The 14586-nt window shown below is 34.7% G+C and overlaps 1 protein-coding gene across 1 annotated transcript in view; it reads left to right on the forward strand.

Moving 5' to 3' along the window:
• The window catches only part of LOC111047193 (regulatory-associated protein of mTOR), a 101094-nt gene that overhangs the window by 23731 nt on the left and 62777 nt on the right, over nucleotides 1-14586 (forward strand). Inside the window, 3 exon segments of the mRNA XM_039435175.1 lie at nucleotides 4501-4647; nucleotides 8278-8480; nucleotides 12395-12454. Of these exon segments, the coding sequence (XP_039291109.1) occupies nucleotides 4501-4647; nucleotides 8278-8480; nucleotides 12395-12454 (410 nt within the window).

Raw genomic sequence — 14586 nt, forward strand, 5'->3', positions numbered from 1 at the left:
TTCTAATCAGTTTCATGTAATTCATCAAAATTTATTCGAATTCCCAATTATTTTATTAGAAGCAATGAAATCTTTCTTATCTTTTTCGAACTGGAGGGAAAATATCGTACTTCCTATCCCAATATAGCCTTATTGAAGTGTAAATATAACCTATTTTTGGACAATTTCTATCTAAATTTGGGGAAGGAACAGTTTTGGGCTTTAAGCCTGTTGTTCCTTCCCCAATCATTCATAGTTGAAAATCATATTGCAACCTATGTTTCAATGTATAAATAAATGAATAAATATTATCTAATTCATCCGTTTTAAGGGTGGACTTTGAGAGCCAAACACTTCTAAATACTAAAATGAAAGCACAAATAGGCTACCATTTATGAGTTTCAAAATAGCTTCCTGGGGATTCGGAACCCACTTAAAGTTCACTCATCTCTCAACATCAACCCCATGTAGGCATCATCCTCACTATAATACGGGCTTTCCCATTAATGAGAATTTTACAATATTCGTTTTCAAATGAAATTCAAAAGGTCTCTATAACTCTGTAATAATTCTCGTGGAACCAAATGGAATCACACATTGTATTTATTGTCACTTACAAGTTGAATAATACAAGTATAGGGACATTGTTTTAATTATCTCTGTTTAATTTTGTTCTCTTATTTTATATTTTATTGATGTGAGGGTTCTTTCAATAACTTATCCTAGATTATATTTCTTCGAGGATGTTCAACTGTTTATTACATTATACTGTGTTGAATAAATGGATATCTTATCTTATCTTAATCACGAAAAATTAACCAATAACGCAGTGAAATACATTATAATATTGTAAATAATTCTTATTGGATGAATTGTAAACACAATGAAGGGATTCCGTTGCTAAGCACGGGTACATGTTAGTACTTGATAAATTCTTCACTTAAGTGATGAAATAGAAATAATATAGCCTGTAGTGAGGTTCACGTTGTAATGGCCGTATTTGATTAACATAGGTGTTGCTATCCTTGTCAATAATTCGACAAAGCAGTGATAACGCTATTCTTTTCTACCTCTGCAAAATTGCCAGTTCGTTTCTTAACAATGTAGAAATATGTTCAATTGACAAAATAGTCAATCTCAATTATTATGAAAATATATTATTGAATCATGGAACAATATGTTTTCTTGACAATTGAAATATAGTTGACTAGCCGTCAGGTTCGCTTCGCTCGCCATATCCGTCTAGCCAGGGGGCTCCGCCCCCTGGACCCTCGACTTGATCGTCCAAAAATGAGATCAGCGGGCTTGCTCCGCTCGCCTGCATTTTCTATTTGAGCATGCTTCATTCCATCAGAAAGTCAAAATTGATATATGTCAAAATTCTTCCACCTCAGCTAAACCTGTGTACTAATTTTTTTCTAATATTTTTCCATCGATTATTGAAAAAGGTGAGAAAACGAAGAAAAGCTGAGAAAAACGTTGGAAAAACGCTGATTTTGGGCGTATCTTTGATGAAATATTAAAGTCACCTCATCACAAAATTTTTAGACCCTAGCTAAACCTCTATACCAAATTTGAACATTTTCTGTCTATTACTTGAAAAAACTAAGAAAACGCAAAAAAAAACGCTAATTTTGGGCGTATCTTTGGCGTTATTCCAAATTCCCTCTAACACAACATTATTACACCCCAGCTGAGCTTCTGTACTAAATTTGAACAATTTCTGTTTATTTGTTCTCGATAAATCTGAGAAAAAGCAAAAAAACGCTGGAAAAACGCTATTTTTGGGCGTATCTTTGACGTTATTGCAAATAACTTCTAACACAACATTATTACACCCTAGCTGAGCTTCTGTACTAAATTTGAACATTTTCTGTTCATTTGTTCTCGATAAAGCTGAGAAAACGCTAAAAAACGCACATTTTGGGCGTATCTTTGGAAACTTTTCCAAATCCGTTCTTAGTGGGTTTCTAAAGGGCCAACTGAACATACCAACCAAATTTGAACGTTTTTGGTCCGGTAGATTTTTAGTTCTGCGAGTGAGTGAGTCAGTCAGTCAGTGAGTGAGTGCCATTTCGCTTTTATATATAGTTGATTATTTTGAACAATACTAAATCAGATATACCAGAAACAGCTATCTTGTATAGAAGACAGTGGCAAGACAGAGAATCGGCAACGCTGCCCTCCTACCTTTCTTCACTGCCCTCAGCAGTGGACCTCACTCTATAGTGAGGTCCATGTTATAATGGCAGTGGAGAAAGATAGGAGAACAACTTTGCCGATCCTCTGTCTTGTCAATGCCTACTCTAGAACGGTAGCTGATACAGATTTATTGATGCAATATGAACTCTTCATTCTCGTTTAAAATGATCAATTATATCTTATTAAGCAATAAATTATATTTTTCAATAATTTCATAATGAATGTTAATGATTAAGATTAAATATTTTGTTTATTAATTCTACATTGTTAAAAGACGATCTGGCAACAGAGAAAAGCGAGAAAGAGATAGCGCTATCTGCTTTGTTGAATGATAGACAAGGATAGCAGTACAATTGATAATCAAACACTGTCATTATAACGTGCACCTCACTCTAGTACACTTTTCCAATCTTTAAACACCTTTTACTTTTCAAAAACAACAAGAAAACTTCTTAAAATGATTAAAGACTATTAAACAATTGAAATGTATCACCGAAATACTGGTAGGTAACCCGTGCTCCGCAAGGGTCTAATTAAAAACTTGACAAACTAAAAACTTGGATAATTTGAAATAGGCCCATAACCATCCTCGGTAAATTAAGAATCTATATGCAAAATTTCAAGTTAATCAGTTGAAGTTGAGCTCCGGAAGGGTTTAATTAGAAACTTGACAAACTGAAAACTTGACCTACTGAAATATTGATGAATTTGCAATGGGCCTATGATGATCCTCGTTAAATTGAGAATCTATGTGCAAAATTTCAAGTTAATCAGTTCAGCAGTTCAGACGTGATGATGCGTCATTCGTGAAGTTGGCAATGGTGTGTGTAACCAGAGTAGGCACGGAACTGTTTGTGTTCGAATACAATTTACAGGGTGTTGAAAAAGAACTCCCTAGTTTTAGGTATACATTTAATGTGTAAATTAATGGAAAACTTCATCAACAAGTACATACAACGAAAGAGAGAATCTTCAAGTTTTGTTTAACATCAGTCCACTTCAACATGGGATCCATTTGTTGCCCTGCACACGTCGAGACGATATTCAAGCTCTCGCCATGTGTTCACCAACCGCCGTGGCGATTCTTTCCCGTAAATGGTTTATGTCTCGGATTTTTTCATTGTACACAACATTTTTATGTATCCCCAAAAGAAAAAGTCCAGAGGGGTCAAGTCCGGGCTTCGTGGTGGCTAAGCAATTGGGCCAGCTCTCCCTATCCACCTTCCCGGAAAGCGAGTGTCAGCTGAAGGAACTGTTCCCTGGCGCCGTCTTAAGGTCACGCAGGTCTGCCAATTGCAGGGGGGCGAAACTTGGACAGCTGCTGAATCAAACACCACAAACTAGAATAGTGTATATCACTTTTTACAGATTCTATGACACATCAAAACTAGGGAGTTCTTTTCCAAACATTCTGTATACTGATTATAAATAAATAACTTGGTAATTAACTTGACTTAGTTTCTTTTATTTCATAAAAACTTAACATGATTGAAATCATACTGTAAAATATATCTTCTATGTTTAGTTCTGAAGCATCTAAAATTGTAAATCTACTTCATGAAAATACTTGAGGACTGAAAATTTTGTGAATTGAAGAACTACAAGACTCAACCTATTTCGGACTATGTGTTATCTAAATTTGGGAGAGGAATAGCACAAGGTTACCTTATTTATCCTCTCCCTATCATTTCAATGATAATAATGAGAAATATTTCTTCTATCTTTAGTTTTGAAGCATCTAAAATTGTAAATCTACTCCATGAAAATACTTGAGGACTGAAAATTTTGTGAATTGAAGAACTACAAGACTCAACCTATTTCGGACTATGTGTTATCTAAATTTGGGAGAGGAATAGCACAAGGTTACCTTATTTATCCTCTCCCTATCATTTTGATAATGTAGTTATTGTAAAAAATAAATGAATGAATTTCGTATTCCGTACATGTGATAAGCCAACTCTTTCCTCCATTTTCTATTTTTTTTTATTTTATGACCACAGCATAGGATCACTGTAGTCTCTGGTTAGTCCTGTTTATTCGTTTCAATTCTCTTCCTTTCTTCCCAGTACCTTTTCATTCTGTCAGATCATTCTTTTCTCAATTCATCTGAACAAACCTGTTGCCTTCTCCTTATTGTTTTTATAGATAAGATCCTCTTTCTGTCAGTGATGGTTTCCCTATAGATTTTTGTGCGATTTTAACATCTGACATCGTCAATAGTTAAATTTCCTCCATTTTATTATAGATTATTCTCATTTTATCACTAAAAAAGTAGTCTTGGATATTATTTTTGAATGGTTTTTTGTTTGTTTTGCACAGATGTACACACAATACATACCTCTGTCAGTGTATGACCTACAAACGTGGATGGGGGCGCCATCAATTTATGTCTACGATTGTTCAAATGCTGGAGTCATAGTCGACTTATTCAGGTCTTTTGCCGAACAACATGAGAAGGAATACGAGGTGAGTGTTCAAATTCATTGTTCTTTGTACAAGTTCATACATACCGGGTGCGGCAGCGAAACGTCCTTTTCTAAAGTGAACGCCATTCAGTCAGCTGATCTCGTAGTAGAGCAAATTTGGTCTCGTTAGAGAGGTCAGACCTTAAAGTTTTCTTCCCAACATGTTCAGTCGCCATCATGCATTGGAACAATGAGAAGCGTGCATTTGCCGTTGAGACTTATTTTTCAAGCCGAGTGTTCACAACCCCTCGCGCATTTCGAAAATAACTTAAATCTAGCCGCTTTGGCTACTGTCCCGGGAATAGTCTCATTGAAACTCATGGGAATTATAATTCAAATGTACCGGTCGCTGACTACAGTGGGACCTTGGTATAGTTCACCCTGTTAAAGTAGACGTGCCCCTTCAAGCTGGGTTCAGTGACAGTCAAAATATAATTATCATTAGTTTTCATTGGACTATTTCGACTCAGCCCGGCTGACTGAGTATGAATGATACCATTGGAACTAATTGGAATTATATTTTCCTACAGTTACCTTGAAAAGTGACTATTAATGCACTGATTACAGAACGCAAAGAATCACTTTTCCGCTCTAGTGCGCAAAGTATTACTTTGCGTACTCATGCTTAGCTTATTATCTTGCAGCCATCCCAATCAGCTGTTGACATTGTTGGCATGTATTTTGAAATTTTCAAATTTGTTCTATCTATATTTTTCTGATTTTCAAATAAAGAAAATGAGAACTCATTAAATTATACATTTTGAATATTATTAATTATTCATTATTTCAAATATTTTTTTCATTCATAAATTGATTGGTTTAAAAAATATTTATAAATTAAGATTTACTGAAATTTATTCAAATTTTCAAATTAGTTGGATTAATTTAATTTTTAATTTGAATAAATTATTGATTATTAATTCTCAATTGAATTATCAAGTTTAAATTTAAAATAAACTGAAGTTGTTATAAATAACAAAATTATACAGACAAACATTTGATGTATTTCAGCCAACATTTTACCCATAATCAACCACTTCTCATATTCAATGGTAATTGTAGGAAAAATTTAATGTGAAATACGTGCGCGAAGCTCCTCTGCTGCACTCAAGAAACCATTCCGCCCTCGCCTATGGCTCGTGCGTAAACGTTTCTTTCGGTGCTGCAAACTGTCACTTTGCGCACTAGTTGCCTAAATAACTATTTCACCATTCACTGTCACTGTTGTGTACAAATCTACATTTATAGTATATTTTTCTGCAGTCACTTGAAACGTACATATAGCCTTGAACCTTGATTTAGTACACCCATCATGTAGTAGCCTACATGCCTCTTAATACTGTAGTACATTTTTTTGGGTGGTCCCTTGAGATTTACTCCATCGAGGTTCCATTGTACTGATATGTGTGAATTCCCATTTATTGCATTTCTATGTTTGTTATTATTGACCGAATGTAAAGAGGTCTATGTTTCAACTCGATTTGCTTTTGTCTGTCAGTATGTAACGCGATTACGGCCAAACCCGTTGATAGAATTCGATGAGATTTGGCAGGAATATTCCTTTTTCAACTGCGCGTCGATGTATACACAAGGTTTTTTTTAGAAAACTGCGTGAGGTCTACTGTACTGTTCACAGAACTACTAGTTCTGTAGATTTTATAATGCCTAGTCCACTCTATCGCCACGGAATACATACAGAATGGAGAGTATCAATCCAACCAATGCATTTTACATGATGGCAAGACTTGAATGCACCGAGACCACGTCACGTGACTGCGCCATCTTGTTAGAAATTAAAATTACCGCTGCCATTACAATGCTAGACTTTCTTTCAAGATGACGGATTTTGGCGTCAGGATACTGGCCGACTTTCCATTCTGTATGTATTCTATGCTATCGCCAAGTCGTTGGACTAGCTGGGAAGCTTGATCACGTTTGTCTTGCCATGCACACTGCAATGTGACCATTTGTGGATGCTCGGCTTGCCACTCGCCTTCGCTCGACAAACATCGGAGCGATGGCAAGCGAAGACAAGTGCTGCCAAAGCAGCCATCCATACTCTCGCGATCGTCCTCATTTGTACGCATTGGGAGAGAGTGTGGATGCGGCAATGAATTGAAATGCAATGTACTGTTTTTAGCACTGGCATTTCTGTCCTCTGTTTAGCAGCGGCAACAATGCATTAAAATCTTATCTATTTTTTTAGCACTGAATTTGATTGTTTTTTCGATGTATTTGTTGATTATGTAACCAGTTGGATTGAAATATAGTGTACTGTTTTTAGGTCTTACATTTTTACTTTCCTTGCCCTATTACCATAGGTAAGGAAAGTATTGCTTTCCGAAAAAATTAAGGTACCCCAGTTTCTAAATTTCTATACGTTTCAAGATCCCCTGAGTCCAAAAAAGTGGTCTGTGTGTGTGTGTGTGTGTGTGTGTGTGTGTGTGTGTGTGTGTGTGTGTGTGTGTGTGTGTGTGTGTGTGTGTGTGTGTGTGTACGATATCTGATCTCCCAATTAACGGAATGACTTGAAATTTGGAACTTAAGGTCCTTACACTATGAGGATCCGACACGAACAATTTCCATCAAATGCAATTCAAGATGGCGGCTAAAATGTTAGCCTATAAAATAACAGGGTTTTTCGCGATTTTCTCGAAAATGGCTCCAACGATTTTAATCAAATTTATACCTAAAATAGTCATTGATAAGCTCGATCAACTGCCACAAGTCCCATATCTGTAAAAAATTCAGGAGCTCCGCCCCATCTATGCAAAGTTTGATTATAGATTCCCAATTATCAGGCTTCAGATACAATTTAAACAAAAAATTTCAAGTGAAAAAGATTGAGCATAAAAATCTCTACAATTAATATCCAGCAACATTTTCACCTAAAATTGAAAATAAGCTTGAAATTTGAGAAAATGTGATATTATTCAATTGCAAACTGTTGGCAACTGTTGATTTTATTAAATCATTCACAATGAAGAGATAGCAGACCTCGTGTGTCTCCAGCGTTATTTATTTATTTATTATATTTCCAACGGTATACACCAATTTCAAAAGAATACAATAGTAAGAAGATAGCCAAAAATAACAAGACAAATATAAATATGAGATACATAACATAAAGTCAAATAAATAACTTATTGTCCTGTCACCAGCTGGCTTGGATCTTTGAATAGTAGATTTGAGATGCGCGGGAACTCCAGCGTCAGGTGAACAATTTTCATAACGGCAAGGAAAGTTGTGTGAGTGCGCCACACCAGATTTTTTAGCACTGAAGTTGATTGGTTTTTCCAAAGACCTTAAAGAGATATAGACCCTCAATGCCTATGCCTTCCCAATTATAGCTCTTACTTGAAATTGAAGGCCGCCATTGGGGTATTTTAGCACGAGATATTATATCTATATATTTGTAATACTATAGATTACAAAGGCATTGGTATGTAATAATCTTATAGGTTGCCCCCTCAATGGCCAATTTCAATTCCAAGTACGACACTAGCGCTGCATGTGAGTCTATGCATCTTTAAGGTCTTTGGGTTTTTCGATGTATTTGTTGATTATTTAACCAGTTGGATTAAAATATAGTGTACTGTTTTTAGCTCTGACTTGTTTGTTCTCTGTTTAGCAGCAGCAACAGACGCTGACAGCCGCTGGAGGGGCTGGCAAAGGAGGGGCCCCTACCCCTTCATTACCCCCACCACCGTCATTCAAGCAATGCATCCAATTGGCTGCCTGTTCGGCTGATCAGGTGTTGCCGATGAATCCAGACTTGCCGGCCGATATATTCACGTCTTGTCTCACCACGCCCATCAAAATTGCGCTCAGATGGTAAGTGGTCGAAAAGATTCAAAGATTTAGTGTTGTCCATGTTATAATGGTAGTGTTTGTTTAGAGCCTGTTCACATGACAGCGATTTACTCTCGGTTGTCGCGCGGTTGACAAACCGAACGGTTGCCAGGTATAGGGAAACACATGGTGCCGTACACATGCAACGCTCGGTTTGAGCAGTCGCCGGCGAATCGCGGCGGTTGTTGTCTCCAGTCCAACCGCTCGGTTGTCGCTCGGTTGCCGGGCGGTTCGATATACTAGAGCAGGCATGAGAGCGTACACATGTCTTCAGTCAACCGAGCGGTTTCGAGCAGAGCAGTTCACATAGTGCACATTCTATTACAATTTCAGTTCAATTAAAATTTATTCTATTATAATTTTTAGTTCAGTTAGTTATTAAGTTCAGTGTAAGTTAGTTTGTAGAGGAAACATTACTAGTAATATAAAAACATATTGACATTTAAAAGTTTAAACTCAATCTCCCCATTAAAACATAATTGAACATAATCTTCTATGTTATCTAGGTACATGATGAGCTATTATTGGTCATTTTTAGTAAATCGAATAGCTTTCTCAAAAAATGGATATTTTCAGAAACCTTTTGTTTTATTCAATCAACAATACCATGAAGAATAAATTTATCTTCCAAATCTCATGGATTTATCTCTTACCGTATTTGAAATTTTTTGTTCCAAAAAATTTAAAGTTTAAGCGCTCATATCTCAAAAAGTAATGATCGGAAAAAAATGTTTTTCTGAGAAAACTTTTCCATTTTAATAGCTTGATGGTTTACAAATCGAAAAACTTTGAAAAATATCACCAGTAGAAAGTTTAATTTCAGCCTTTGCATATTCTTAACTGAGCGCAAACCGCTCATGAATTGCTGTCATGTGTACGAGGCTGGCAAGCCGAGCGATTTGCCAATCGAGCGACAACCGAGCGTAAATCGCTGTCATGTGAACAGGCTCTTAGCAATGATATTGCTATCCTTGTCTATCATTCAACAAATCTGATAGTGCTATCTCTTTCCCGCTTTGCTCTGTTGCCAGAACATCTTTTAACAATGTAGAATTAATAACTATTTAACAAAATATTTTATCTTCATTATGAAATGATTGAAAAATATAATTTCATGCTTAATAAAATGTAATTTATCATTTTAAACAAGAATAAACAGTTGATATTACATCAATAAACCTGTATCAGCTACAGTCTATAGAAGGCATTGATAAGACAGAGGATCGGCAACGTTTTTCTCCTATCTTTCTTCTCAGCCATTATAACGTGGACAACACTATAGTTGTTATGATCCTGTATTACTATAGTATTAATAAATTATGATCCTGTACAGATGACGTGTATTCAATTATTTAGAATCACACTACTTTCAGAAAAGTATCATATTCTCTCTTTATTCATTTTTTACAATAAGTACATCATCTAAAATACAATAAGGATCACAGGCTTAAGTCAAAAAACTGTTTCAATTCTATTTTATACAACACTCCAAATGTAGCTAGGTTATGTGTCACTTTCACATTTTATCAAATTACACACTCGAATCATTCATAGAATAAATTTTATAAAGAATTGTATAAATTGTATTATTGTATAAAGAATGTCCCGAAAATATTCAAATTCCTGTATTTTTGTGAAGGTGAAGTTGTGGTACAAAGAGGTCCACGTTAAGCTGCGTTTACACCAAAGTTATTAACAAAATGTTAATAACTTAATCCTTATAGATTGTATTAGATTGAACGGAACTTGACAAACACATATGTTCATCATGTGTATGATAAGTTATGTTCAATCTTACTTACTTACTTACTCCCAGGGCCATCTATATCTTAAGCCCGGTCTAGACGCTCAAGTTTTGCTTCAATCTTTTGCTCAAGAAAAAGTCGGAGCATGTAAGTCGTTGCGTCTGGACGGTAAAACGGATCGGACGGTCTTCAAGCTCAAGTCGTCAAACTTAAAATGTATCGGCCGGCAATCTTTTTCCATCAAACCGTCCGTCTTTTGCCTATCCACCAAAACCTAAATCGCGTAAAAATGGAGATAGAGAAATTGTGATTTCAGATTCGGATTCAGCGCCCTCAAATTAATAAAATGCCTCGCGAGTACTTGAAAATAAGCAAGTTTTTTTGTCGATTGTATATAACGCCATTTAACCCTTTTTTCTTTATCGATTCTCATGATACTCTCGGAATTTGATGTTGATATTATTATTTACTATCATGATATATTAAGATGTACTGTATTGTTGATAAGAATACTATCTACAAAATTTCAATCCATTTACAATCACTGTGTCTCGAGATATTACATGTAAACAAAGCCATTTAGCTATTTACAGTAATATTTTTGTCATTATGTTGTTAAATATTATAGCATCATCCAGTTGAATCAGCGTAAAAATACGATATAATTATTACTCATCTACCGGATATATGTCAACCGTATACAATCCAGACTCAATGAACCATATCACAATTCATATTGAAGTGACACATAACCTCTAGCTACTTTGGTCTGTTGTAAAAATTAGAATTGGAACCGTTTTGGGCGTAAGTTAGCATGTGGTACTTTTCTGTAAGTTGTATAATTCTGAATGATTGAATAAATAAATGAATAAACATATCAAGAACTGAACTTGTGAGCACAAAAATAGGAAAACGGACGACCTAAGACGGATGCGTGTGGACGCAATTTTACATCCGTCTTTTGCTTGAACCAAACGATCCGTCTTTTGCTTGAGCAAAAGACTGATGGTCAACTTGAGCGTCTGGACCCGGCTTGAGTTGATATTTGGCCGCACCAACAAACTGTCTCCACGTAGTTCGCTTCTCAGCATCTCTTTCTGTCGCTCCTAGTCTCTCCATGTCAGTCTTAACCTGTTGCCACCATCTCTGTCTGGGTCTCCCACGGGGTCTTCTTCCTAGAAAAAATCTCAATGCTCAATCTATAGTGAGGTCCACGTTATAATGGCAGTGGATAAAGATAGAAGAATAGCGATGCCGATTCTCTGCATTAATTAATTATATTTCTACACTGTGAAAAACATAATTGGCATCATTGTGGACCTAGAAAAGGATAGTACCACCGGCTTTGTCAAATCTCAATGCTCAATCTATAGTGAGGTCCACGTTATAATGGCAGTGGATAAAGATAGAAGAATAGCGATGCCGATTCTCTGCATTAATTAATTATATTTCTACACTGTGAAAAACATAATTGGCATCATTGTGGACCTAGAAAAGGATAGTACTACCGGCTTTGTCAAATGATAGACAATGATAGCAAAACCAAAGTAGATCAAATACTGTCATTATAACGTGGACCTCACTATAATAGAATCTATAAGGATTAAGTTATTAACATTTTGTTGATAACTTTGGTGTAAACGCAGCTTTATAATGGCAGTATTTGATTGACATTGGTGTTGCTATCCTTGTCTATCATTCAACAAACCAGATAGCTCTATCCTTTTTATCTCTGGAACGTTGTCAGAGTTTTTCAACAATATTGAAATATAATTATTTGACAAAATATTTTATCTCAGGCTGTATCGTAGGTCATAGCAAGCCTTGTTGGCTAAAAAATCCAGAGATATAATTCCATGATAATACACCACCTACTCTAGTACATGGGTTTCCCATAGTTGAGTAGGTTAATTTCCAATAGAATTAAATTCCATATTTTTTCATAAGCCTATTGTATTGTAGATATTTTGTACTTTTCATGTTTTAATTGATTGATTGTATTTTTTAAAGGAAATGAATTTATTCATTATTTATTATAATCATGACTGGGCATACAAATTGTATATTTATATTTATATTTTATATTTCATTTTTCAAGATTATAAGTGAATTGAAAGTAAAAAATGTCTAAAATGTACTCTAAATTTGTAGGTTTGTGATGCAGAACACGGCCAAACTCGTACCAAAAGTCACACTGGATTTGATTGACAAGTGAGTAAACAGTATTTTATAATTTTGTATTAAATTGTTCAAATAATAAATTTTTTCAAGAGATTGTTCTTGTATACTATGACTGTTTCAAGCTCTGTATTGTTTATAAGTCTCAGCTCGACAATTACGATAATTAAATTTTCTTCAAACTCATTAATTACAAGTGAGTAAACAGTATTTTATAATTTTGTATTAAATTGTACAATAATTAATCCATTTTTTCAAGAGATTCTTCTTGTAAAGTTTGGCGTTTTTTAAGCTCTGTATTGTTTATAAGTCTCAGCTCGACAATTACGATAATTAAATTTTCTTCAAACTCAGTAATTACAAGTGAGTAAACAGTATTTTATAATTTTGTATTAAATTGTTCAAATAATAAATTTTTTCAAGAGATTCTTCTTGTAAAGTTTGACGTTTTTTAAGCTCTGTATTGTTTATAAGTCTCAGCTCGACAATTACGATAATTAAATTTTCTTCAAACTCAGTAATACAAGTGAGTAAACAGTATTTTTAATTTTGTATTAAATTGTTCAAATAATAAATTTTTTCAAGAGATTCTTCTTGTAAAGTTTGACGTTTTTTAAGCTCTGTATTGTTTATAAGTCTCAGCTTGACAATTACGATAGTTAAGTTTTCTTCAAGCTTACTAATTACAAGTTTTTCATATACATTAAACTCCATTTTTTCTGCCAGTTAATCCTATTATATTAAGCGAGCAATTTCTGTATATCTGTTTATATTTTTTTATCTGGTTATTTATGTTCAATGGATCATTTCGAAAACGGCTCTAACGATTTTCACGAAATTTGGAATATAGTAGGTTTATGATATAAAAATTCGATTGCATTAGGTCTCATCCCTGCGAAAACTCGCTGAAGGACATGAAAAGGATAATTCATCCTTGGGAAAACAGATGATAAAATTTCGTTGTCTGTCGACAATAGAAGATGCGTGTTCCTGTGTGGAAGATCAGCTGTGTAATCAATTAGCTCACCATATCTCGGTAAAGAGTTAGTTATTTTGGTAGAGAGTTAGTGGGAAGGATACTTCGAATATTCGTTCCGAAGAATGGACATTGATATGTCCAAAGCTCCGCCAATTTATGTAGATGCTTAACAATATTATCTATAGTTATCACAAATTGCTTTTTTTCATATCATATACATCTCAATAATTATTTCTTAATTTATATTTTGTAAATTCATCTATTTATGAATAATAATAAAAATTTCTTAAATTTTAATTTTACATTTCTGTATTGTAAGCTGTAATATAAGTGTATAAGCCAGTATATATTGTAATCTACATGAATAAAGTACTTAATCAATCAATCTCGCGAGAAATCTAGAAATTTTAATTGACTCGATTAAAATAATCTGATCTGTTGACATGAGATGGTATATATCATAATATTCAAAGTTAATCATTATTTTACAGTTCTAAGTGATTAGTGAGTGTTATTTTGTTATTCAATTTGGTATGTAAACAATCTAAATTAGAACTTTTATGTTCTAAAATATTTGGACTGAAAATTTTACCTGAATTCAAGTGTATGGAACATAACCTACTTTTTGGAATATTTATAGTGTATAAATCAAAATTCGGGGAAGAAACAGTTTTGGGCTGTGCCTGTTAGTCCTTCCCAATCATTTTAAAGAATTGAGTTCTGTTTATCAATTAATATGTAACGAGCGAAGCACGGTGACCCGATATTTCTCTTGATATGTACTTGAAATCACAAAAAGTTAAGCTAGGCACACACCAGTTGGTCAAGACAAGACAAGACAAGACATGATCAAAGTGCTTTGCCGAACACTTGCTCGTTTTGAGAATATTCTTCATCATCTACCATCAACATGAATGTCGATAATGGTTATTTATTTATTGTTGATAGAATTACAAATCATATGAATATGATCGGGATAGAACAACACGCATAGCCCACAACTATTCTGTTCCTAAATTTTGATCTTCTCTTCTTCTTCTTTTTTCTTGACCCCCTCTGCCGTTACAGCGTAGGGGTACCAGCCTCGGTCCATCTCCTCCATGCAGTCCTATCCTCAGCCATTCTTCTCATATCTCTCATTGTCTTGCCTCTCTCCCTCCCCAATTCCTCCAGATAGCCTTCCCAG

Source organism: Nilaparvata lugens, chromosome 8, assembly GCF_014356525.2.
Source record: "Nilaparvata lugens isolate BPH chromosome 8, ASM1435652v1, whole genome shotgun sequence".
Taxonomy (NCBI): domain Eukaryota; kingdom Metazoa; phylum Arthropoda; class Insecta; order Hemiptera; family Delphacidae; genus Nilaparvata; species Nilaparvata lugens.